Source organism: Myxine glutinosa, chromosome 4, assembly GCF_964187855.1.
Source record: "Myxine glutinosa chromosome 4, kmMyxGlut1.1, whole genome shotgun sequence".
NCBI lineage: Eukaryota > Metazoa > Chordata > Myxini > Myxiniformes > Myxinidae > Myxine > Myxine glutinosa.
Genome location: NC_136264.1, coordinates 39,159,167 through 39,187,166, shown reverse-complemented (window position 1 = coordinate 39,187,166; position 28,000 = coordinate 39,159,167). Strand labels below are relative to the sequence as shown.

The window sequence follows — 28,000 nt, the reverse complement described above, 5'->3', positions numbered from 1 at the left end:
GGGTGCCAGACCGTATCGAAGGCACGTGAAATGTCAAGGGAGACAGCTCTAATTTCCTGTTTGGCATTGAGGACCTCCATCCATTGTTGAGAAAGCAGAAGCAGCATGTCCAGAGTAGAGTGACCAGGTCTGAAACCAAATTGATGATCAGAGATCAAGCCATTGGAGAAGAGGAAAGATTTGATATCTGAAGCAATGATGGATTCCATGACTTTGCTGATAATTGGGAGAAGGCTGATTGGTCTGTAGTTGCTAGGATCTGTTTTTGCACCTTTTTTGTGCAAAGCGGTGATGTTGGCTGATTTCCAAGCAGATGGCAGTTGACCTTGAGCAAAAGAGAGGGTGAAGAGAACAGAGAGAGGGAGTGAAAGAGCGGAAGAACATGATTTTAGGACCCGTGGGCTGATGCCGTCAGGACCAGTTGCAGAATCAGAGTCGAGGGTTGACAGAAACTTTTCCACCTTGTCAGGAGGAAAGGACACAGAGTCCAGGAGCAGCTGGGTAAGACTGGGTACGGTGGGTACAGAAAGGGATGGGTTTGGGACACAAGATTTAGAGGCAAACACAGAGTTGAGGCATTCAGCTTTTTCACGTGCGGAGTCAGCCGTTAAGCCGTTTGAGGTGAGGAGGGGATGGAGGGGGAACAAACACCAGAAACAGATTTGACCAGACACCACCAGGATTTGGAAGAGGGAGACAGATAAGAGAGTTCGGTCTTGAGAACGGTGAGATATTGTTTCCTGGCTCTCCTGAGGGTGGACACACACTTGTTTCGGGCTTTGTGAAAGGAAATGAGATTTCCTTCTGTTGGATTTGCTTTCCAGGAGACGAAAGCAAGTTGTTTCAGGGCAACAGCCTCACCACAAGATTCCGTGTACCATGGACAGGAGGAAGGGTATGACAACTGAAGACGAGATGGGATAAATCTGTGCATGAGAGAGAGCAATTTACTTTGAAAGAATTCCCAGGATGAGTTGATGTCAGAGGCGGTAGAGATGGGAGACCAGTCCAGATGATTTATGGCTGCTTGAAGACCGTGCCAGTTGGCTTGAGTGAAATGCCAGACTCGTCGACGCTGAGGAGGCTCTCTGAGAATGGTCAGAGAGATGTCCACTTTGACAAGCACATGATCAGATGAGCCGATTGGAGCAGAAGAAGAGCAGCAGACATTTTCAGGGAAGTTAGTCATAACCAAGTCCAGAAGAGAAGATGCTCCGTTGACTGAGATCCGGGTCGGGAAATTGACAGATTGTGTCAGTCCCAGTGAGTCGCAGAAGTCCTTTGCTGAAGAGCCATGGCTGGTGAGAGTGGTACCCACACCCAACCAACTGGCATGGTGACAATTGAAATCACCACATATGAGGAAGAGAGAGTTGGGATGGGTAGATAGAAGTTGGTCCATATTATCAGACAGCAAGATGTAGATGGAGTCATCACTGTTTGGTGGACGGTACAACACACATATGAACAAAAGGTGGGAGCGAAGGGGAAGCCGTAGCCAAAGGTATTCCTGGGGGTGAGGTGTAGAGAGGGCAGTGGAGGGCGAGTGAGGAAGAGAGTTTTTTTATAAAGATAGCAACCCCACCTCCAGGACGAGGCTCAAGTCTATCATACCGGAGGAGGGAGTAACCTGGGAGAGATACCAAGGCATCAGAGACATCATGAAGGAGGAAAGTTTCTGTTAAGCAGATCACATCTGGTTTGTCAGAAGCAACCTGTATGGAGAGATCAGTCAAGTTTGAGCGAAGGCCCCGGATGTTTGAGGTCCATACCGTTAATGAAGAGGAAGGGGGAGCATCGGATACAGAACAGGGGGGGGGGGGGAGGGGTAGAGTAAGATGTGGAAGAGGAGGAAGAGGTAGGGAGAGCTGTTGAAGGTGTGTCAGAGATTTCAGAGATTTCAGAATAGCTTGGAGAAAGGGAAGAATGGGGCGGACAAAAGGTTTGATGGAGATTGGGTGAGGCACAGTGAGGTGTTATTTGAGGAGGGGGAAGAGCGAGGCAGAAGGTTGGGGGAGATGAAGGTGAAAGTTGGAAGGGGGAAGAAGCAGGGAGGATGCTTTGAGGAGGAGGGGTGAGAGGGGAGTCTAGGAGGGGAGGAGCGAGGGAGAGTCTCAGAGGGGAGGGGTGTGGGGGGAGTTTAGGAGGGAGGGGAGGGGAGGGGCAAGGGGGGAGATTTGAAAGGGATGGGTGATGGGGAGGATTTGGAGGGGAGGGGTGATGGGGAGGTTTTGGAGGGGAGGGGGGATGGGGAAGTTTTGGAGGGAAGGGGGGATGGGGAAGATTTGGAGGGGAGGGGTGAGATTGGATTTTGAAAAGTGTACAATTCATGGGAAACGAACATTTTTTGCAAAATGAGTTTGAGACCTTCGAGTCAAAAATACGTTTGAGGACGCTGAAGGAGGGGTGGAGTTCTGGAGAGTTTAGGGAATGTAGAAAAGAGGAACTGTAAGAGATGGTATTATTATTATTTTTTGGAATGAATAGATTTGGTGAGCAAGACGAAAGCATCCTTTTGTAGGAGAAGAAGAAAAAGGTGTTATAATATATGAGAGAAAATAGTTGTTCAGGGGAGAGATTATACATTTCTAACCATGTGATCGCGTGATCACGAACAATGTGAACGAAGAACGAACGAACAAATAAGAACAACAATTAAACGAATAAGACCTGAGAAGGAAAAAAAATTTGGGGTTTTTTTTTTTTTTTGAGTAGAGATATTAAACAAGGAGGTATGGGGTGAACGACTGGGACGAAACAGAGAACGAAAATAATTGCAGCGCATTCGACGAACCGCTGAGAGAAAAACAAAACCACAAGGTCGGAGACGGTACGGTAGCCTAAGCCTACGAGTACTAGGCCTCAGAATACTCGATACGCATTAACCGACGATTGTGTATACATGTACGAAAAATTTGCACCGAAAATTTTCCTAAGGACACGCTATAGGTACACACACCGAAAGATAGATACAGTCTCGACAAAAACACAATTGTGAAAGATTACTTAGCTTCGAAAGCGTGAGCGCATGGAACAGCTTCGAAAAGACCAATTAGCAAGCTATTCCCCCGTTTTCTTGAAGACAAGTGTTATCAAATCCAGTATCACAACAGCAGCAATTCACCCTGCAGTAAACCAGTGTTCTAACACCAATTTCAACATCCATGTCCTGTACTACCATGTTGTATTATATTACCATGTCAAGTTCTGTCCTGGAAAACAAAAACAATCCTTTTGGAAATTTCTGTGGCTCGTCATGGGAAGGGGTAGAAATACGTACAGAACTAGTTTGTATACCTATGCATGTCAATAATAACGTGTGGGATTCAGTTGTAAACGATAGAAGATCAGACGTAAAAACACAATGCATTGAAAAACACCCTCACCTGGTCAGTGCATTTCCACCTCCAGATTGGTGATGAGCTTGTTGAGATCGGAGGTGAATCCTGCCACGGTATGAGTCACAGTCGTGCTCTGCAGCTCATCCGAGGCAGTGGGCAGCATGTCAGCCTCTTGCTGCATCGTGGGACAGGACGACTTCCAGGTGTGCCAAGCTGTGTTTTCAATATTGTTTTGAAAGCCACCACACCTTTATCCTTTGACCCTCAATGTCCCTCCCCAATTTTCATATTTTCATGGAAGCATCACCCCTCCCGACCTACCTTACCGATACTTCTCTGTTGTTGCAAATATATTGTAATTGCCCTTCGTGTGCGAAGCAAAAAGCAGAGTTAAGCAATTGGTTCACTTTGTCTGTCTGTCTGTCTGTCTAGACACGTCAGTTTATGATCGAGGAACGTTCATTTCAATTGAATGTTATATTTTGAACAAGAAACAGGACATGAATCGCAAAACGAACCTCAAATTTAGCAGTACGTTGCTTCTGAATTTGGCCCGAGCTGCATGTGCAGAGGAGAGAGATCATTTTGTTTGCTGTCTGCCTGGCGGGTGAAACAAAATTGAAAATCATTCAAAACTGGAAACTTACTGTTTTTAGGGACGTCATAAAGGACACAAACAACAGGCACTGATAACTAATGTAATGCGTTAAACACGGTGGTGTAAAAGGAGGCTGCATAAAAGGCGGTAAACTCCCGAAAAAGTTTGTACGGTGTAGCCCGTAAGGCAATGCCGTCTAGAACAGCGTTTGTATGTCCGGATGTATGTCCCCACAAACGTCCACCAATCAGAGCTGAGGATCTGGTCACATGACAGGGGGACAACGTTTATTTTCCTTTCGTTCTTGTTTTTGTCAAGATTTAAGTTCGAGGACAAAGCTGGCACGGATGGGCTTTGCATTTTGAGATGCTTTCTAGTTACCTCCGCCACTGAAGGTATCCACCTTCACCCCTGTCCATGAGGTTATGTTTTCACCCCTGTCTGCTTGTTAGGACGAAAATTTAAAATCTTTGTCATATGTCGGTTTGTCTCATTTGTTTGTTTGTCTGTGTGCGATAACTCGAACGCTTTCAGCTATCTTCATTAAACTTTACCAGAAGATTCCAAATGACAAAAGTGAGGCTGTCAATGTTATTTAACTATATATGTCAAAGGTCAAGGTGACAGTGACGGCATTTGCATAAAACACCACCATCTCTTATCTTCCCCATCCAAAACCTTGATCTTTTCTACCCCCACTAATTCACCCCAGATCCACCTTGTTTGTAATTCCAACTTCTTTCCTGGTAGTCCTGGCAGTGTCCATATGTTTTATGCCTCTCCCACCCCCTTTCCCATGCCTCCCCCCCAAAGCCCTCTCCCTCCCACAGATCTCTCGATGTCTCCATGTCTCTCGGTTCCTGCTCTCAAATGTTGTGTTTGTGTCCTTCCCCCTCTCTCCCCATCTTGTCTACCGCTCCCGATGCTTTTTGTTTTATGTGTCGGTTTGTCGGTTATGTGTCGGTTTGTCGGTTTGTCTTTCTGTGTGATAAATGTTCGCTCCTTCACGAGCCTCGATCTTGTATACAAAAAACAAACAAAAAAAAAAAAAACACATTTTGGGCTCCATGGTGCTTATAACATTTGGTGTAGCGAGACATCGTGGTCGGCAAAGAAAATTGCAAATTTGAGGACAAATCTATTTCGTTGATAGAAATCGTTCCTGAGCCAATGGTGGGAAAGATATCTTTAAAATAACCATGTTCAAAGGTCAAGGTCCTCTCGTTACTTGCCGGAAAATTTTTTCCGGCAAGTATGTTGATCTGTTCGTTTGTTACTTGCCGGAAAAATTTTTCCGGCAAGTATGTTGATCTGTTCGTTTGTCTGTCTGTTTGTCTGTCTGTCTGTCTGTCTGTCTGTCTGTCTGTCTGTCTGTTTGCAGCACTGCGTCTACACCGTTGCACGTAGAATCGCCAAACTTTGCACACATATTGGTCTTGCCCTGGAATAGACTGTGCCCAATTGATGACGTCATCGGTGACGTGGTTCGGCCGCCATCTTGGAAAAACCGAAAAACTTTGCACCTCTATATCTCCGAAAGTACTGAACAGAAAAAATTGAGACATGGCTCGTTGTAAAGAACTCTCCATGGGGAATAAAATATGTTAATGATGACGTCATCAGTCACGTGGTTCTGGCGCCATCTTGGAAAAACCGAAAAACGTTGCGCCACTATATCTCCAAAAGTGCTGAACAGAAAAAATTGAGACTTGGCTCATTGTAAAGAACTCTCCATGGGGAATAAAATATGTTAATGATGACGTCATCAGTCACGTGGTCGGCCGCCATCTTGGAAAAACCGAAAAATTTTGTACCTCCATATCTCTGAATGTGCTGAATAGAAAAAATTGAGACACGGCTCATTGTAAAGAACTCCATGGGGAATAAGATATGTTAATGATGACGTCATCAGTCACGTGGTCGGCCGCCATCTTGGAAAAACGGCAAAACTTTGCACCACTATATCTCCAAAAGTGCTGAACAGAAAAAATTGAGACATGGCTCATTGTAAAGAACTCTCCATGGGGAATAAAATATGTTAATGATGACGTCATATGTCACGTGGTTCGGCCGCCATCTTGGAAAAAAATTGCACCTCCATATCTCTGAAAGTGCTGAACAGAAAAAATTGAGACATGGCTCATTGTAAAGAACTCTCCATGGGGAATAAAATTTGTTACTGATGACGTCATATGTCACGTGGTTCGGCCGCCATCTTGTCTGTCTGTTTGTCTGTTTGCAGCACTGCGTCTACACCGTTGCACGTAGAATCGCCAAACTTTGCACACATATTGGTCTTGTTACTTGCCGGAAAAGATTCCGGCAAGTATGTTGATCTGTTCGTTTGTTACTTGCCGGAAATTTTTTTCCGGCAAGTATGTTGATCTGTTCGTTTGTTTGTCTGTCTGTCTGTTTGTCTGTCTGTTTGTCTGTCTGTTTGTCTGTTTGCAGCACTGCGTCTACACCGTTGCACGGAGAATCGCCAAACTTTGCACACATAATGGTCTTGCCCTCTAATATACTGTGCCTCAATGATGACGTCATCGGTGACGTGGTTCGGCCGCCATCTTGGAAAAACCGAATAAATTTGCACCTCTATATCTCCGAAAGTACTGAACAGAAAAAATTGAGACATGGCTCATTCGAAAGAACTCTCCATGCGGAATAAAATATGTAAATGATGACGTCATCAGTCACGTGGTTCGGTCGCCATCTTGGAAAAACGGCAAAAAGGTTGCGCCACTATATCTCCAAAAGTGCTGAACAGAAAAAATTGAGACATGGCTCATTGGAAAGAACTCTCCATGGGGAATAAAATATGTAAATGATGACGTCATCAGTCACGTGGTTCGGTCGCCATCTTGGAAAAACGGCAAAACGTTGCGCCACTATATCTCCAAAAGTGCTGAACAGAAAAAATTGAGACATGGCTCATTGGAAAGAACTCTCCATGGGGAATAAAATATGTTAATGATGCCATCATATGTCACGTGGTCGGCCGCCATCTTGGAAAAACGGCAAAACTTTGCACCACTATATCTCCAAAAGTGCTGAACAGAAATAATTGAGACATGGCTCATTGTAAAGAACTCTCCATGGGGAATAAAATATGTTAATGATGACGTCATCAGTCACGTGGTCGGCCGCCATCTTGGAAAAACGGCAAAACTTTGCACCACAAAATCTCCAAAAGTGCTGAACAGAAAAAATTGAGACATGGCTCATTGTAAAGAACTCTCCATGGGGAATAAAATATGTTAATGATGACGCCATCGGTCACGTGGTTCGGCCGCCATCTTGGAAAAATGGGAAAACTTTGCACCACTATATCTCCAAAAGTGCAGAATGGAAAAAATTGCGACATGGCTCATTGTAAAGAACTCTCAATGGGGAATAAAATATGTTAATGATGACGTCATATGTCACGTGGTTCGGCCGCCATCTTGGAAAAACCGAAAAATTGTGCACCTCCATATCTCTGAAAGTGCTGAATAGAAAAAATTGAGACATGGCTCATTGTAAAGAACTCTCCATGGGGAATAAAATATGTTAATGATGACATCATAGGTCACGTGGTTCGGCTGCCATCTTGGAAAAACCGAAAAACGTAGCACCTCCATATCTCCAAAAGTGCTGAATAGAAAAAGTTGAGACATGGCTCTTTGTAAAGAACTCTCCATGGGGAATAATATATGTTAATGATGACGTCATCTATCACGTGGTTCGGACGCCATATTTGTCTTAAATGGCCGATAAAAGAGTACATTCCGGCAAGTCCTCGGTCTCTGACCGATTTTTCATTTGTCTGTTTGTCTGTTTGTCTGTTTGTCTGTTTGTCTGTTTGCAGCACTACGTCTACACCGTTGCACGTAGAATCACCAAACTTTGCACACGTATTTGTCTTGCCCTCTAATATACTGTGCCCAAATGATGACGTCATCGGTCACATGGTTCGGCCGCCATCTTGGAAAAACCGAAAAATTTTGCACCTCCATATCTCCAAAAGTCCTGAACAGAAAAAATTGAGACATGGCTCATTGTAAAGAACTCTCCATGGGGAATAAAATATGTTAATGATGACGTCATCAGTCACGTGGTCGGCCGCCATCTTGGAAAAACGGCAAAACTTTGCACCACGATATCTCCAAAAGTGCTGAACAGAAAAAATTGAGACATGGCTCATTGTAAAGAACGCTCCATGGGGAATAAAATATGTTAATGATGACGTCATATGTCACGTGGTCGGCCGCCATCTTGGAAAAACGGCAAAACTTTGCACCACTATATCTCCAAAAGTGCTGAACAGAAAAAATTGAGACATTGCTCATTGTAAAGAACTCTCCATGGGGAATAAAATATGTTAATGATGACGTCATATGTCACGTGGTTCGGCCGCCATCTTGGAAAAACCGAAAAATTTTGCACCTCCATTTCTCTGAAAGTGCTGAATAGAAACAATTGAGACATGGCTCATTGTGAAGAACTCTCCATGGGCAATAAAATATGTTAATGATGATGCCATCGGTCACGTGGTTCGGCCGCCATCTTGGAAAAACGGGAAAACTTTGCACCACTATATCTCCAAAAGTGCAGAATGGAAAAAATTGAGACATGGCTCATTGTAAAGAACTCTCCATGGGGAATAAAATATGTTAATGATGACGTCATCAGTCACGTGGTTCGGTCGCCATCTTGGAAAAACCGAAAAACTTTGCACCACTATATCTCCAAAAGTGCTGAATAGAAAAAATTGAGACATGGCTCATTGTAAAGAACTCTCCATGGGGAATAAAATATGTTAATGATGATGCCATTGGTCACGTGGTTCGGCCGCCATCTTGGAAAAACGGCAAAACTTTGCACCACTATATCTCCAAAAGTGCAGAATGGAAAAAATTGAGAGATGGCTCATTGTAAAGAACTCTCCATGGGGAATAAAATATGTTAATGATGACGTCATGTATCACGTAGTTCGGCCGCCATATTTGTTCGAAATGGCCGATAAAAAAGTACATTCCGGCAAGTCCTCGGTCTCTGACCGATTTTTCATTACTTGCCGGAAATTTTTTTCCGGCAAGTATGTTGATCTGTTCGTTTGTTACTTGCCGGAAAAATTTTCCGGCAAGTATGTTGATCTGTTCGTTTGTTTGTCTGTCTGTCTGTTTGTCTGTCTGTTTGTCTGTTTGCAGCACTGCGTCTACACCGTTGCACGGAGAATCGCCAAACTTTGCACACATAATGGTCTTGCCCTCTAATATACTGTGCCTCAATGATGACGTCATCAGTGACGTGGTTCGGCCGCCATCTTGGAAAAACCGAATAAATTTGCACCTCTATATCTCCGAAAGTACTGAACAGAAAAAATTGAGACATGGCTCATTGTAAAGAACTCTCCATGGGGAATAAAATATGTTAATGATGACGTCATATGTCACGTGGTCGGCCGCCATCTTGGAAAAACGGCAAAAATTTGCACCACTATATCTCCAAAAGTGCTGAACAGAAAAAATTGAGACATGGCTCATTGTAAAGAACTCTCCATGGGGAATAAAATATGTTAATGATGACGTCATCAGTCACGTGGTCGGCCGCCATCTTGGAAAAACCGAAAAACTTAGCACCTCCATATCTCCGAAAGTGCTGAATAGAAAAAATTGAGACATGGCTCATTGTAAAGAACTCTCCATGGGGAACAAAATATGTTAATGATGATGTCATCGGTCACGTGGTTCGGCCGCCATCTTGGAAAAACCGAAACCTCCACATCTCCGAAAGTGCTGAATAGAAAAAATTGAGACATGGCTAATTGAAAAGAACTCTCCATGGGGAATAAAATATGTTAATGATGACGTCATCGGTCACGTGGTTCGGCCGCCATATTTGTCCTAAATGGCCGATAAAAAAGTACATTCCGGCAAGTCCTCGGTCTCTGACCGATTTTTCATTTGTCTGTCTGTCTGTTTGTCTGTCTGTTTGTCTGTCTGTTTGTCTGTTTGCAGCACTGCGTCTACACCGTTGCACGGAGAATCGCCAAACTTTGCACACATAATGGTCTTGCCCTCTAATATACTGTGCCTCAATGATGACGTCATCGGTGACGTGGTTCGGCCGCCATCTTGGAAAAACCGAATAAATTTGCACCTCTATATCTCCGAAAGTACTGAACAGAAAAAATTGAGACATGGCTCATTCGAAAGAACTCTCCATGCGGAATAAAATATGTAAATGATGACGTCATCAGTCACGTGGTTCGGTCGCCATCTTGGAAAAACGGCAAAAAGGTTGCGCCACTATATCTCCAAAAGTGCTGAACAGAAAAAATTGAGACATGGCTCATTGGAAAGAACTCTCCATGGGGAATAAAATATGTAAATGATGACGTCATCAGTCACGTGGTTCGGTCGCCATCTTGGAAAAACGGCAAAACGTTGCGCCACTATATCTCCAAAAGTGCTGAACAGAAAAAATTGAGACATGGCTCATTGGAAAGAACTCTCCATGGGGAATAAAATATGTTAATGATGCCATCATATGTCACGTGGTCGGCCGCCATCTTGGAAAAACGGCAAAACTTTGCACCACTATATCTCCAAAAGTGCTGAACAGAAATAATTGAGACATGGCTCATTGTAAAGAACTCTCCATGGGGAATAAAATATGTTAATGATGACGTCATCAGTCACGTGGTCGGCCGCCATCTTGGAAAAACGGCAAAACTTTGCACCACAAAATCTCCAAAAGTGCTGAACAGAAAAAATTGAGACATGGCTCATTGTAAAGAACTCTCCATGGGGAATAAAATATGTTAATGATGACGCCATCGGTCACGTGGTTCGGCCGCCATCTTGGAAAAATGGGAAAACTTTGCACCACTATATCTCCAAAAGTGCAGAATGGAAAAAATTGCGACATGGCTCATTGTAAAGAACTCTCAATGGGGAATAAAATATGTTAATGATGACGTCATATGTCACGTGGTTCGGCCGCCATCTTGGAAAAACCGAAAAATTGTGCACCTCCATATCTCTGAAAGTGCTGAATAGAAAAAATTGAGACATGGCTCATTGTAAAGAACTCTCCATGGGGAATAAAATATGTTAATGATGACATCATAGGTCACGTGGTTCGGCTGCCATCTTGGAAAAACCGAAAAACGTAGCACCTCCATATCTCCAAAAGTGCTGAATAGAAAAAGTTGAGACATGGCTCTTTGTAAAGAACTCTCCATGGGGAATAATATATGTTAATGATGACGTCATCTATCACGTGGTTCGGACGCCATATTTGTCTTAAATGGCCGATAAAAGAGTACATTCCGGCAAGTCCTCGGTCTCTGACCGATTTTTCATCTGTTTGTTACTTGCCGGAAAAATTTCCGGCAAGTATGTTGATCTGTTCGTTTGTTTGTCTGTCTGTCTGTTTGTCTGTCTGTTTGTCTGTTTGCAGCACTGCGTCTACACCGTTGCACGTAGAATCGCCAAACTTTGCACACATATTGGTCTTGCCCTGGAATAGACTGCGCCCAATTGATGACGTCATCGGTGACGTGGTTCGGCCGCCATCTTGGAAAAACCGAAAAACTTTGCACCTCTATATCTCCGAAAGTACTGAACAGAAAAAATTGAGACATGGCTCATTATAAATAACTCTCCATGGGGAATAAAATATGTTAATGATGACGTCATCAGTCACGTGGTTCGGTCGCCATCTTGGAAAAACGGCAAAACGTTGCGCCACTATATCTCCAAAAGTGCTGAACAGAAAAAATTGAGACATGGCTCATTGTAAAGAACTCTCCATGGGGAATAAAATTTGTTAATGATGACGTCATATGTCACGTGGTTCGGCCGCCATCTTGGAAAAACCGAAAAACTTAGCACCTCTATGTGTCCAAAAGTGCTGAATAGAAAAAATTGAGACATGCCTCATTGTAAAGAACTCTCCATGGGGAATAAAATATGTTAATGATGACGTCATCGGTCACGTGGTTCGGCCGCCATATTTGTCCTCAATGGCCAATAAAAAAGTACATTCCGGCAAGTCCTCGGTCTCTGACCGATTTTTCATCTGTTTGTCTGTCTGTTTGTCTGTTTGCAGCACTGCGTCTACACCGTTGCACGGAGAATCGCCAAACTTTGCACACATAATGGTCTTGCCCTCTAATATACTGTGCCCCAATGATGACGTCATCGGTGACGTGGTTCGGCCGCCATCTTGGAAAAACCGAATAAATTTGCACCTCTATATCTCCGAAAGTACTGAACAGAAAAAATTGAGACATGGCTCATTGTAAAGAACTCTCCATGGGGAATAAAATATGTAAATGATGACGTCATCAGTCACGTGGTTCGGTCGCCATCTTGGAAAAACGGCAAATCGTTGCGCCACTATATCTCCAAAAGTGCTGAACAGAAAAAATTGAGACATGGCTCATTGGAAAGAACTCTCCATGGGGAATAAAATATGTTAATGATGACGTCATATGTCACGTGGTCGGCCGCCATCTTGGAAAAACGGCAAAACTTTGCACCACTATATCTCCAAAAGTGCTGAACAGAAATAATTGAGACATGGCTCATTGTAAAGAACTCTCCATGGGGAATAAAATATGTTAATGATGACGTCATCGGTCACCTGGTCGGCCGCCATCTTGGAAAAACGGCAAAACTTTGCACCACTATATCTCCAAAAGTGCTGAACAGAAAAAATTGAGACATGGCTCATTGTAAAGAACTCTCCATGGGGAATAAAATATGTTAATGATGATGTCATATGTAACGTGGTTCGGCCGCCATCTTGGAAAAACCGAAAAACTTAGCACCTCTATGTGTCCAAAAGTGCTGAATAGAAAAAATTGAGACATGCCTCATTGTAAAGAACTCTCCATGGGGAATAAAATATGTTAATGATGACGTCATCGGTCACGTGGTTCGGCCGCCATATTTGTCCTAAATGGCGGATAAAAAAGTACATTCCGGCAAGTCCTCGGTCTCTGACCGATTTTTCATTACTTGCCGGAAAAATTTTCCGGCAAGTATGTTGATCTGTTCGTTTGTTACTTGCCGGAAAAATTTTCCGACAAGTATGTTGATCTGTTCGTTTGTTTGTCTGTCTGTCTGTTTGTCTGTCTGTTTGTCTGTTTGCAGCACTGCGTCTACACCGTTGCACGGAGAATCGCCAAACTTTGCACACATAATGGTCTTGCCCTCTAATATACTGTGCCTCAATGATGACGTCATCGGTGACGTGGTTCGGCCGCCATCTTGGAAAAACCGAATAAATTTGCACCTCTATATCTCCGAAAGTACTGAACAGAAAAAATTGAGACATGGCTCATTGTAAAGAACTCTCCATGGGGAATAAAATATGTTAATGATGACGTCATCAGTCACGTGGTCGGCCGCCATCTTGGAAAAACCGAAAAACTTAGCACCTCCATATCTCCGAAAGTGCTGAATAGAAAAAATTGAGACATGGCTCATTGTAAAGAACTCTCCATGGGGAACAAAATATGTTAATGATGATGTCATCGGTCACGTGGTTCGGCCGCCATCTTGGAAAAACCGAAAAACTCTGCACCTCCACATCTCCAAAAGTCCTGAATAGAAAAAATTGAGGTATGGCTCATTGTAAAGAACTCTCCATGGGGAATAAAATATGTTAATTATGACGTCATCGGTCACGTGGTTCGGCCGCCCTATTTGTCCTAAATGGCCGATAAAAAAGTACATTCCGGCAAGTCCTCGGTCTCTGACCGATTTTTCATCTGTTTGTCTGTTTGTCTGTTTGTCTGTCTGTTTGCAGCACTGCGTCTACACCGTTGCACGTAGAATCGCCAAACTTTGCACACATATTGGTCTTGCCCTGGAATAGACTGTGCCCAATTGATGACGTCATCGGTGACGTGGTTCGGCCGCCATCTTGGAAAAACCGAAAAACTTTGCACCTCTATATCTCCGAAAGTACTGAACAGAAAAAATTGAGACATGGCTCATTGTAAAGAACTCTCCATGGGGAATAAAATATGTTAATGATGACGTCATCAGTCACGTGGTCGGCCGCCATCTTGGAAAAACAGCAAAACTTTGCACCACTATATCTCCAAAAGTGCTGAACAGAAAAAATTGAGACATGGCTCATTGTAAAGAACTCTCCATGGGGAATAAAATATGTTAATGATGACGTCATATGTCACGTGGTCGGCCGCCATTTTGGAAAAACGGCAAAACTTTGCACCACTATATCTCCAAAAGTGCTGAACAGAAAAAATTGAGACATGGCTCATTGTAAAGAACTCTCCATGGGGAATAAAATATGTTAATGATGATGTCATATGTCACGTGGTCGGCCGCCATCTTGGAAAAACGGCAAAACTTTGCACCACTATATCTCCAAAAGTGCTGAACAGAAAAAATTGAGACATGGCTCATTGTAAAGAACTCTCCATGGGGAATAAAATATGTTAATGATGATATCATTGGTCACGTGGTTCGGCCGCCATATTTGTTCTAAATGGCCGATAAAAAGTACATTCCGGCAAGTCCTCGGTCTCTGACCGATTTTTCATTACTTGCCGGAAAAATTTTCCGGCAAGTATGTTGATCTGTTCGTTTGTTTGTCTGTCTGTCTGTTTGTCTGTCTGTTTGTCTGTCTGTTTGTCTGTTTGCAGCACTGCGTCTACACCGTTGCACGGAGAATCGCCAAACTTTGCACACATAATGGTCTTGCCCTCTAATATACTGTGCCTCAATGATGACGTCATCAGTGACGTGGTTCGGCCGCCATCTTGGAAAAACCGAATAAATTTGCACCTCTATATCTCCGAAAGTACTGAACAGAAAAAATTGAGACATGGCTCATTGTAAAGAACTCTCCATGGGGAATAAAATATGTTAATGATGACGTCATATGTCACGTGGTCGGCCGCCATCTTGGAAAAACGGCAAAAATTTGCACCACTATATCTCCAAAAGTGCTGAACAGAAAAAATTGAGACATGGCTCATTGTAAAGAACTCTCCATGGGGAATAAAATATGTAAATGATGACGTCATCAGTCACGTGGTTCGGGCGCCATCTTGGAAAAACGGCAAAACGTTGCGCCACTATATCTCCAAAAGTGCTGAACAGAAAAAATTGAGACATGGCTCATTGTAAAGAACTCTCCATGGGGAATAAAATATGTTAATGATGACGTCATATGTCACGTGGTCGGCCGCCATCTTGGAAAAACCGAAAAATTTTGCACCTCCATATCTCTGAATGTGCTGAATAGAAAAAATTGAGACATGGCTCATTGTAAAGAACTCTCCATGGGGAATAAAATATGTTAATGATGATGCCATCGGTCACGTGGTTCGGCCGCCATCTTGGAAAAACGGCAAAAACTTTGCACCACTATATCTCCAAAAGTGCAGAATGGAAAAAATTGAGACATGGCTCATTGTAAAGAACTCTCCATGGGGAATAAAATATGTTAATGATGACGTCATCAGTCACGTGGTTCGGCCGCCATATTTGTCCTAAATGGCCGATAAAAAAGTACATTCCGGCAAGTCCTCGGTCTCTGACCGATTTTTCATTACTTGCCGGAAAATATTCCGGCAAGTATGTTGATCTGTTCGTTTGTTTGTCTGTTTGTCTGTTTGTCTGTTTGCAGCACTACGTCTACACCGTTGCACGTAGAATCGCCAAACTTGGCACACATATTGGTCTTGCCCTCTAATATACTGTGCCCAAATGATGACGTCATCGGTGACGTGGTTCGGCCGCCATCTTGGAAAAACCGAAAAACTTTGCACCTCCATATCTCTGAAAGTACTGAATAGAAAAAATTGAGACATGGCTCATTGTAAAGAACTCTTGATGGGGAATAAAATATGTTAATGATGACGTCATCAGTTACGTAGTTCGGCCGCCATCTTGGAAAAACCGAAAAACCTACCACCTCCATATCTCCCAAAGTGCTGAATAGAAAAAATTGAGATGTGACTCATTGTAAAGAACTCTCCATGGGGAATAAAATATGTTAATGATGACGTCATAGGTAACGTGGTTCGGCCGCCATCTTGGAAAAACCGAAAAACGTTGCACCTCCATATCTCCAAAAATGCTCAATATAAAAAATTGAGACATGGCTCATTGTAAAGAACTCTCCATGGGGAATAAAATATGTTCATGATGACATCATCGGTCACGTGGTTCGGCCGCCATATTTGTCCTAAATGGTCGATAAAAAAGTAAATTCCGGCAAGTCCTCGGTCTCTGACCGATTTTTCATCTGTCTGTCTGTCTGTTTGCAGCACTGCGTCTACACCGTTGCACGTAGAATCGCCAAACTTTGCACCACTATATCTCCAAAAGTGCTGAACAGAAAATATTGAGACATGGCTCATTGTAAAGAACTCTCCATGGGGAATAAAATATGTTAATGATGACGTCATCAGTCACGTGGTCGGCCACCATCTTGGAAAAACGGCAAAACTTTGCACCACTATATCTCCAAAAGTGCTGAATAGAAAAAATTGAGACATGGCTCATTGCAAAGAACTCTCCATGGGGAATAAAATATGTTAATGATGACGTCATCGGTCACGTGGTTCGGCCGCCATCTTGGAAAAAACGAAAAACTTTGCACCTCCATATCCCCGAAAGTGCTGAATAGAAAAAATTGAGACATGGCTCATTGTAAAGAACTCTCCATGGGGAATCAAATATGTTCATCATGACGTCATTGGTCACGTGGTTCGGCTGCTATATTTGTCCTAAATGGCCAATAAAAAAGTACATTCCGGCAAGTCCTCGGTCTCTGACCGATTTTTCATCTGTTTGTCTGTCTGTTTGCAGCACTGCGTCTACACCGTTGCACGGAGAATCGCCAAACTTTGCACACATATTCGTCTTGCCCTGGAATAGACTGTGCCTAATTGATGACGTCATCGGTGACGTGGTTCGGCCGCCATCTTGGAAAAACCGAAAAACTTTGCACCTCTATATCTCTGAAAGTACTGTACAGATAAAATTGAGACATGGCTCATTGTAAAGAACTCTCCATGGGGAATAAAATATGTTAATGATGACGTCATATGTCACGTGGTCGGCCGCCATCTTGGAAAAACGGCAAAACTTTGCACCACTATATCTCCAAAAGTGCTGAACAGAAAAAATTGAGACATGGCTCATTGTAAAGAACTCTCCATGGGGAATAAAATATGTTAATGATGACGTCATCAGTCACGTGGTCGGCCGCCATCTTGGAAAAACCGAAAAAATTAGCACCTCCATATCTCCAAAAGTGCTGAACAGAAAAAATTGAGACATGACTCATTGTAAAGAACACCCCATGGGGAATAAAATATGTTAATGATGACGTCATCAGTCACGTGGTCGGCTGCCATCTTGGAAAAACGGCAAAACTTTGCACCACTATATCTCCAAAAGTGCAGAATGGAAAAAATTGAGAGATGGCTCATTGTAAAGAACTCTCCATGGGGAATAAAATATGTTAATGATGACGTCATGTATCACGTAGTTCGGCCGCCATATTTGTTCGAAATGGCCGATAAAAAAGTACATTCCGGCAAGTCCTCGGTCTCTGACCGATTTTTCATTACTTGCCGGAAATTTTTTTCCGGCAAGTATGTTGATCTGTTCGTTTGTTTGTCTGTCTGTCTGTTTGTTACTTGCCGGAAAAATTTTCCGGCAAGTATGTTGATCTGTTCGTTTGTTTGTCTGTCTGTCTGTTTGTCTGTCTGTTTGTCTGTTTGCAGCACTGCGTCTACACCGTTGCACGGAGAATCGCCAAACTTTGCACACATAATGGTCTTGCCCTCTAATATACTGTGCCTCAATGATGACGTCATCGGTGACGTGGTTCGGCCGCCATCTTGGAAAAACCGAATAAATTTGCACCTCTATATCTCCGAAAGTACTGAACAGAAAAAATTGAGACATGGCTCATTGGAAAGAACTCTCCATGCGGAATAAAATATGTAAATGATGACGTCATCAGTCACGTGGTTCGGTCGCCATCTTGGAAAAACGGCAAAAAGGTTGCGCCACTATATCTCCAAAAGTGCTGAACAGAAAAAATTGAGACATGGCTCATTGGAAAGAACTCTCCATGGGGAATAAAATATGTAAATGATGACGTCATCAGTCACGTGGTTCGGTCGCCATCTTGGAAAAACGGCAAAACGTTGCGCCACTATATCTCCAAAAGTGCTGAACAGAAAAAATTGAGACATGGCTCATTGGAAAGAACTCTCCATGGGGAATAAAATATGTTAATGATGCCGTCATATGTCACGTGGTCGGCCGCCATCTTGGAAAAACGGCAAAACTTTGCACCACTATATCTCCAAAAGTGCTGAACAGAAATAATTGAGACATGGCTCATTGTAAAGAACTCTCCATGGGGAATAAAATATGTTAATGATGACGTCATCAGTCACGTGGTCGGCCGCCATCTTGGAAAAACGGCAAAACTTTGCACCACAAAATCTCCAAAAGTGCTGAACAGAAAAAATTGAGACATGGCTCATTGTAAAGAACTCTCCATGGGGAATAAAATATGTTAATGATGACGCCATCGGTCACGTGGTTCGGCCGCCATCTTGGAAAAATTGGAAAACTTTGCACCACTATATCTCCAAAAGTGCAGAATGGAAAAAATTGAGACATGGCTCATTGTAAAGAACTCTCAATGGGGAATAAAATATGTTAATGATGACGTCATATGTCACGTGGTTCGGCCGCCATCTTGGAAAAACCGAAAAATTGTGCACCTCCATATCTCTGAAAGTGCTGAATAGAAAAAATTGAGACATGGCTCATTGTAAAGAACTCTCCATGGGGAATAAAATATGTTAATGATGACATCATAGGTCACGTGGTTCGGCTGCCATCTTGGAAAAACCGAAAAACGTAGCACCTCCATATCTCCAAAAGTGCTGAATAGAAAAAGTTGAGACATGGCTCTTTGTAAAGAACTCTCCATGGGGAATAATATATGTTAATGATGACGTCATCTATCACGTGCTTCGGACGCCATATTTGTCTTAAATGGCCGATAAAAGAGTACATTCCGGCAAGTCCTCGGTCTCTGACCGATTTTTCATCTGTCTGTCTGTCTGTCTGTTTGTCTGTTTGTCTGTCTGTTTGCAGCACTGCGTCTACACCGTTGCACGGAGAATCGCCAAACTTTGCACACATATTCGTCTTGCCCTGGAATAGACTGTGCCTAATTGATGACGTCATCGGTGACGTGGTTCGGCCGCCATCTTGGAAAAACCGAAAAACTTTGCACCTCTATATCTCTGAAAGTACTGTACAGATAAAATTGAGACATGGCTCATTGTAAAGAACTCTCCATGGGGAATAAAATATGTTAATGATGACGTCATATGTCACGTGGTCGGCCGCCATCTTGGAAAAACGGCAAAACTTTGCACCACTATATCTCCAAAAGTGCTGAACAGAAAAAATTGAGACATGGCTCATTGTAAAGAACTCTCCATGGGGAATAAAATATGTTAATGATGACGTCATCAGTCACGTGGTCGGCCGCCATCTTGGAAAAACCGAAAAAATTAGCACCTCCATATCTCCAAAAGTGCTGAACAGAAAAAATTGAGACATGACTCATTGTAAAGAACACCCCATGGGGAATAAAATATGTTAATGATGACGTCATCAGTCACGTGGTCGGCTGCCATCTTGGAAAAACGGCAAAACTTTGCACCACTAAATCTCCAAAAGTGCTGAACAGAAAAAATTGAGACATGGCTCAATGTAAAGAACTCTCCATGGGGAATAAAATATGTTAATGATGATGTCATATGTCACGTGGTCGGCCGCCATCTTGGAAAAACGGCAAAACTTTGCACCACTATATCTCCAAAAGTGCTGAACAGAAAATATTGAGACATGGCTCATTGTAAAGAACTCTCCATGGGGAATAAAATATGTTAATGATGACGTCATCAGTCACGTGGTCGGCCACCATCTTGGAAAAACGGCAAAACTTTGCACCACTATATCTCCAAAAGTGCTGAATAGAAAAAATTGAGACATGGCTCATTGCAAAGAACTCTCCATGGGGAATAAAATATGTTAATGATGACGTCATCGGTCACGTGGTTCGGCCGCCATCTTGGAAAAAACGAAAAACTTTGCACCTCCATATCCCCGAAAGTGCTGAATAGAAAAAATTGAGACATGGCTCATTGTAAAGAACTCTCCATGGGGAATCAAATATGTTCATCATGACGTCATTGGTCACGTGGTTCGGCTGCTATATTTGTCCTAAATGGCCAATAAAAAAGTACATTCCGGCAAGTCCTCGGTCTCTGACCGATTTTTCATCTGTCTGTTTGTCTGTCTGTTTGTCTGTTTGCAGCACTGCGTCTACACCGTTGCACGGAGAATCGCCAAACTTTGCACACATAATGGTCTTGCCCTCTAATATACTGTGCCTCAATGATGACGTCATCGGTGACGTGGTTCGGCCGCCATCTTGGAAAAACCGAATAAATTTGCACCTCTATATCTCCGAAAGTACTGAACAGAAAAAATTGAGACATGGCTCATTGGAAAGAACTCTCCATGCGGAATAAAATATGTAAATGATGACGTCATCAGTCACGTGGTTCGGTCGCCATCTTGGAAAAACGGCAAAAAGGTTGCGCCACTATATCTCCAAAAGTGCTGAACAGAAAAAATTGAGACATGGCTCATTGGAAAGAACTCTCCATGGGGAATAAAATATGTAAATGATGACGTCATCAGTCACGTGGTTCGGTCGCCATCTTGGAAAAACGGCAAAACGTTGCGCCACTATATCTCCAAAAGTGCTGAACAGAAAAAATTGAGACATGGCTCATTGGAAAGAACTCTCCATGGGGAATAAAATATGTTAATGATGCCATCATATGTCACGTGGTCGGCCGCCATCTTGGAAAAACGGCAAAACTTTGCACCACTATATCTCCAAAAGTGCTGAACAGAAATAATTGAGACATGGCTCATTGTAAAGAACTCTCCATGGGGAATAAAATATGTTAATGATGACGTCATCAGTCACGTGGTCGGCCGCCATCTTGGAAAAACGGCAAAACTTTGCACCACAAAATCTCCAAAAGTGCTGAACAGAAAAAATTGAGACATGGCTCATTGTAAAGAACTCTCCATGGGGAATAAAATATGTTAATGATGACGCCATCGGTCACGTGGTTCGGCCGCCATCTTGGAAAAATGGGAAAACTTTGCACCACTATATCTCCAAAAGTGCAGAATGGAAAAAATTGCGACATGGCTCATTGTAAAGAACTCTCAATGGGGAATAAAATATGTTAATGATGACGTCATATGTCACGTGGTTCGGCCGCCATCTTGGAAAAACCGAAAAATTGTGCACCTCCATATCTCTGAAAGTGCTGAATAGAAAAAATTGAGACATGGCTCATTGTAAAGAACTCTCCATGGGGAATAAAATATGTTAATGATGACATCATAGGTCACGTGGTTCGGCTGCCATCTTGGAAAAACCGAAAAACGTAGCACCTCCATATCTCCAAAAGTGCTGAATAGAAAAAGTTGAGACATGGCTCTTTGTAAAGAACTCTCCATGGGGAATAATATATGTTAATGATGACGTCATCTATCACGTGGTTCGGACGCCATATTTGTCTTAAATGGCCGATAAAAGAGTACATTCCGGCAAGTCCTCGGTCTCTGACCGATTTTTCATCTGTTTGTCTGTTTGTCTGTCTGTTTGTCTGTTTGCAGCACTGCGTCTACACCGTTGCACGGAGAATCGCCAAACTTTGCACACATAATGGTCTTGCCCTCTAATATACTGTGCCCCAATGATGACGTCATCGGTGACGTGGTTCGGCCGCCATCTTGGAAAAACCGAATAAATTTGCACCTCTATATCTCCGAAAGTACTGAACAGAAAAAATTGAGACATGGCTCATTGTAAAGAACTCTCCATGGGGAATAAAATATGTAAATGATGACGTCATCAGTCACGTGGTTCGGTCGCCATCTTGGAAAAACGGCAAATCGTTGCGCCACTATATCTCCAAAAGTGCTGAACAGAAAAAATTGAGACATGGCTCATTGGAAAGAACTCTCCATGGGGAATAAAATATGTTAATGATGACGTCATATGTCACGTGGTCGGCCGCCATCTTGGAAAAACGGCAAAACTTTGCACCACTATATCTCCAAAAGTGCTGAACAGAAATAATTGAGACATGGCTCATTGTAAAGAACTCTCCATGGGGAATAAAATATGTTAATGATGACGTCATCGGTCACCTGGTCGGCCGCCATCTTGGAAAAACGGCAAAACTTTGCACCACTATATCTCCAAAAGTGCTGAACAGAAAAAATTGAGACATGGCTCATTGTAAAGAACTCTCCATGGGGAATAAAATATGTTAATGATGATGTCATATGTAACGTGGTTCGGCCGCCATCTTGGAAAAACCGAAAAACTTAGCACCTCTATGTGTCCAAAAGTGCTGAATAGAAAAAATTGAGACATGCCTCATTGTAAAGAACTCTCCATGGGGAATAAAATATGTTAATGATGACGTCATCGGTCACGTGGTTCGGCCGCCATATTTGTCCTAAATGGCGGATAAAAAAGTACATTCCGGCAAGTCCTCGGTCTCTGACCGATTTTTCATTACTTGCCGGAAAAATTTTCCGGCAAGTATGTTGATCTGTTCGTTTGTTACTTGCCGGAAAAATTTTCCGGCAAGTATGTTGATCTGTTCGTTTGTTTGTCTGTCTGTCTGTTTGTCTGTCTGTTTGTCTGTCTGTTTGTCTGTTTGCAGCACTGCGTCTACACCGTTGCACGGAGAATCGCCAAACTTTGCACACATAATGGTCTTGCCCTCTAATATACTGTGCCTCAATGATGACGTCATCAGTGACGTGGTTCGGCCGCCATCTTGGAAAAACCGAATAAATTTGCACCTCTATATCTCCGAAAGTACTGAACAGAAAAAATTGAGACATGGCTCATTGTAAAGAACTCTCCATGGGGAATAAAATATGTTAATGATGACGTCATATGTCACGTGGTCGGCCGCCATCTTGGAAAAACGGCAAAAATTTGCACCACTATATCTCCAAAAGTGCTGAACAGAAAAAATTGAGACATGGCTCATTGTAAAGAACTCTCCATGGGGAATAAAATATGTAAATGATGACGTCATCAGTCACGTGGTTCGGTCGCCATCTTGGAAAAACGGCAAATCGTTGCGCCACTATATCTCCAAAAGTGCTGAACAGAAAAAATTGAGACATGGCTCATTGGAAAGAACTCTCCATGGGGAATAAAATATGTTAATGATGACGTCATATGTCACGTGGTCGGCCGCCATCTTGGAAAAACGGCAAAACTTTGCACCACTATATCTCCAAAAGTGCTGAACAGAATAATTGAGACATGGCTCATTGTAAAGAACTCTCCATGGGGAATAAAATATGTTAATGATGACGTCATCAGTCACGTGGTCGGCCGCCATCTTGGAAAAACGGCAAAACTTTGCACCACAAAATCTCCAAAAGTGCTGAACAGAAAAAATTGAGACATGGCTCATTGTAAAGAACTCTCCATGGGGAATAAAATATGTTAATGATGACGCCATCGGTCACGTGGTTCGGCCGCCATCTTGGAAAAATGGGAAAACTTTGCACCACTATATCTCCAAAAGTGCAGAATGGAAAAAATTGAGACATGGCTCATTGTAAAGAACTCTCAATGGGGAATAAAATATGTTAATGATGACGTCATATGTCACGTGGTTCGGCCGCCATCTTGGAAAAACCGAAAAATTGTGCACCTCCATATCTCTGAAAGTGCTGAATAGAAAAAATTGAGACATGGCTCATTGTAAAGAACTCTCCATGGGGAATAAAATATGTTAATGATGACATCATAGGTCACGTGGTTCGGCTGCCATCTTGGAAAAACCGAAAAACGTAGCACCTCCATATCTCCAAAAGTGCTGAATAGAAAAAGTTGAGACATGGCTCTTTGTGAAGAACTCTCCATGGGGAATAATATATGTTAATGATGACGTCATCTATCACGTGGTTCGGACGCCATATTTGTCTTAAATGGCCGATAAAAGAGTACATTCCGGCAAGTCCTCGGTCTCTGACCGATTTTTCATTTGTCTGTTTGTCTGTTTGTCTGTTTGTCTGTTTGTCTGTTTGCAGCACTACGTCTACACCGTTGCACGTAGAATCACCAAACTTTGCACACATATTTGTCTTGCCCTCTAATATACTGTGCCCAAATGATGACGTCATCGGTCACGTGTTTCGGCCGCCATCTTGGAAAAACCGAAAAATTTTGCACCTCGATATCTCAAAGTGCTGAACAGAAAAAATTGAGACATGGCTCATTGTAAAGAACTCTCCATGGGGAATAAAATATGTTAATGATGACGTCATCGGTCACGTGGTTCGGCCGCCATCTTGGAAAAAACGAAAATTTTTGCACCTCCATATCTCCGAAAGTCCTGAACAGAAAAAATTGAGACATGGCTCATTGTAAAGAACTCTCCATGGGGAATAAAATATGTTAATGATGACGTCATCAGTCACGTGGTTCGGCCGCCATCTTGGAAAAACCGAAAATTTTTGCACCTCCATATCTCCGAAAGTCCTGAACAGAAAAAATTGAGACATGGCTCATTGTAAAGAACTCTCCATGGGGAATAAAATATGTTAATGATGACGTCATCAGTCACGTGGTCGGCCGCCATCTTGGAAAAACCGAAAAACTTTGCACCTCCACATCTCCGAAAGTGCTGAATAGAAAAAATCGAGACATGGCTCATTGCAACGAACTCTCCATGGGGAATAAAATATGTTAATGATGACGTCATATGTCACGTGGTCGGCCGCCATCTTGGAAAAACGGCAAAATTTTGCACCACTATATCTCCAAAAGTGCTGAACAGAAAAAATTGAGACATTGCTCATTGTAAAGAACTCTCCATGGGGAATAAAATACGTTAATGATGACGTCATATGTCACGTGGGTCGGCCGCCATCTTGGAAAAACCGAAAAATTTTGCACCTCCATTTCTCTGAAAGTGCTGAATAGACAAAATTGAGACATGGCTCATTGTAAAGAACTCTCCATGGGGAATAAAATATGTTAATGATGATGCCATCGGTCACGTGGTTCGGCCGCCATCTTGGAAAAACGGGAAAACTTTGCACCACTCTATCTCCAAAAGTGCAGAATGGAAAAAATTTAGACATGGCTCATTGTAAAGAACTCTCCATGGGGAATAAAATATGTAAATGATGACGTCATCAGTCACGTGGTTCGGGCGCCATCTTGGAAAAACGGCAAAACGTTGCGCCACTATATCTCCAAAAGTGCTGAACAGAAAAAATTGAGACATGGCTCATTGTAAAGAACTCTCCATGGGGAATAAAATATGTTAATGATGACGTTATATGTCACGTGGTCGGCCGCCATCTTGGAAAAACCGAAAAATTTTGCACCTCCATATCTCTGAATGTGCTGAATAGAAAAAATTGAGACATGGCTCATTGTAAAGAACTCTCCATGGGGAATAAAATATGTTAATGATGATGCCATCGGTCACGTGGTTCGGCCGCCATCTTGGAAAAACGGCAAAAACTTTGCACCACTATATCTCCAAAAGTGCAGAATGGAAAAAATTGAGACATGGCTCATTGTAAAGAACTCTCCATGGGGAATAAAATATGTTAATGATGACGTCATCAGTCACGTGGTTCGGCCGCCATATTTGTCCTAAATGGCCGATAAAAAAGTACATTCCGGCAAGTCCTCGGTCTCTGACCGATTTTTCATTACTTGCCGGAAAATATTCCGGCAAGTATGTTGATCTGTTCGTTTGTTTGTCTGTTTGTCTGTTTGTCTGTTTGCAGCACTACGTCTACACCGTTGCACGTAGAATCGCCAAACTTGGCACACATATTGGTCTTGCCCTCTAATATACTGTGCCCAAATGATGACGTCATCGGTGACGTGGTTCGGCCGCCATCTTGGAAAAACCGAAAAATTCTGCACCTCCATATCTCTGAAAGTACTGAATAGAAAAAATTGAGACATGGCTCATTGTAAAGAACTCTTGATGGGGAATAAAATATGTTAATGATGACGTCATCAGTTACGTAGTTCGGCCGCCATCTTGGAAAAACCGAAAAACCTACCACCTCCATATCTCCCAAAGTGCTGAATAGAAAAAATTGAGATGTGACTCATTGTAAAGAACTCTCCATGGGGAATAAAATATGTTAATGATGACGTCATAGGTAACGTGGTTCGGCCGCCATCTTGGAAAAACCGAAAAACGTTGCACCTCCATATCTCCAAAAATGCTCAATATAAAAAATTGAGACATGGCTCATTGTAAAGAACTCTCCATGGGGAATAAAATATGTTCATGATGACATCATCGGTCACGTGGTTCGGCCGCCATATTTGTCCTAAATGGTCGATAAAAAAGTAAATTCCGGCAAGTCCTCGGTCTCTGACCGATTTTTCATCTGTCTGTCTGTCTGTTTGCAGCACTGCGTCTACACCGTTGCACGTAGAATCGCCAAACTTTGCACACATATTGGTCTTGCCCTGGAATAGACTGTGCCCAATTGATGACGTCATCGGTGACGTGGTTCGGCCGCCATCTTGGAAAAACCGAAAAACTTTGCACCTCTATATCTCCGAAAGTACTGAACAGAAAAAATTGAGACATGGCTCGTTGTAAAGAACTCTCCATGGGGAATAAAATACGTAAATGATGACGTCATCAGTCACGTGGTTCTGGCGCCATCTTGGAAAAACCGAAAAACGTTGCGCCACTATATCTCCAAAAGTGCTGAACAGAAAAAATTGAGACTTGGCTCATTGTAAAGAACTCTCCATGGGGAATAAAATATGTTAATGATGACGTCATATGTCACGTGGTCGGCCGCCATCTTGGAAAAACGGCAAAAATTTTCACCACTATAACTCCAAAAGTGCTGAACAGAAAAAATTGAGACATGGCTCATTGTAAAGAACTCTCCATGGGGAATAAAATATGTTAATGATGACGTCATCAGTCACGTGGTCGGCCGCCATCTTGGAAAAACCGAAAAACTCTGCACCTCCACATCTCCAAAAGTCCTGAACAGAAAAAATTGAGGTATGGCTCATTGTAAAGAACTCTCCATGGGGAATAAAATATGTTAATGATGACGTCATGTATCACATAGTTCGGCCGCCATATTTGTTCTAAATGGCCGATAAAAAAGTACATTCCGGCAAGTCCTCGGTCTCTGACCGATTTTTCATCTGTTTGTCTGTTTGTCTGTTTGCAGCACTGCGTCTACACCGTTGCACGTAGAATCGCCAAACTTGGCACACATATTGGTCTTGCCCTCTAATATACTGTGCCCAAATGATGACGTCATCGGTGACGTGGTTCGGCCGCCATCTTGGAAAAACCGAAAAACTTTACACCTCCATATCTCCGAAAGTGCTGAACAGAAAAAATTGAGACATGGCTCATTGTAAATAACTCTCCATGGGGAATAAAATATGTTACTGATGAAGTCATCAGTCACGTGGTTCGGCCGCCATCTTGGAAAAACCGAAAAACTTTGCACCTCCATATCTCCGAAAGTGCTGAACAGAAAAAATTGAGACATGGCTCATTGTAAAGAACTCTCCATGGGGAATAAAATATGTTAATGATGACGTCATCAGTCACGTGGTCGGCCGCCATCTTGGAAAAACGGCAAAACTTTGCACCACGATATCTCCAAAAGTGCTGAATAGAAAAAATTGAGACATGGCTCATTGTAAAGAACTCTCCATGGCGAATAAAATATGTTAATGATGACGTCATATGTCACGTGGTCGGCCGCCATCTTGGAGAAACCGAAAAACTTTGCACCTCCATATCTCCGGAAGTGCTGAACAGAAAAAATTGAGACATGGCTCATTGGTAAGAACTCTCCATGGGGAATAAAATATGTTAATGATGACG

General features: G+C 42.7%; 1 protein-coding gene across 1 annotated transcript in view; it reads left to right on the top strand.

Moving 5' to 3' along the window:
* Nucleotides 1-28,000, top strand: part of LOC144891700 (membrane-associated guanylate kinase, WW and PDZ domain-containing protein 1-like) — a 119,123-nt gene that overhangs the window by 72,212 nt on the left and 18,911 nt on the right. The window contains exon 5 of the mRNA XM_078775649.1: nucleotides 3,412-3,544. Coding sequence (XP_078631775.1) covers nucleotides 3,412-3,544 — 133 coding nt within the window. The remainder of the gene's footprint in view (nucleotides 1-3,411; nucleotides 3,545-28,000) is intronic.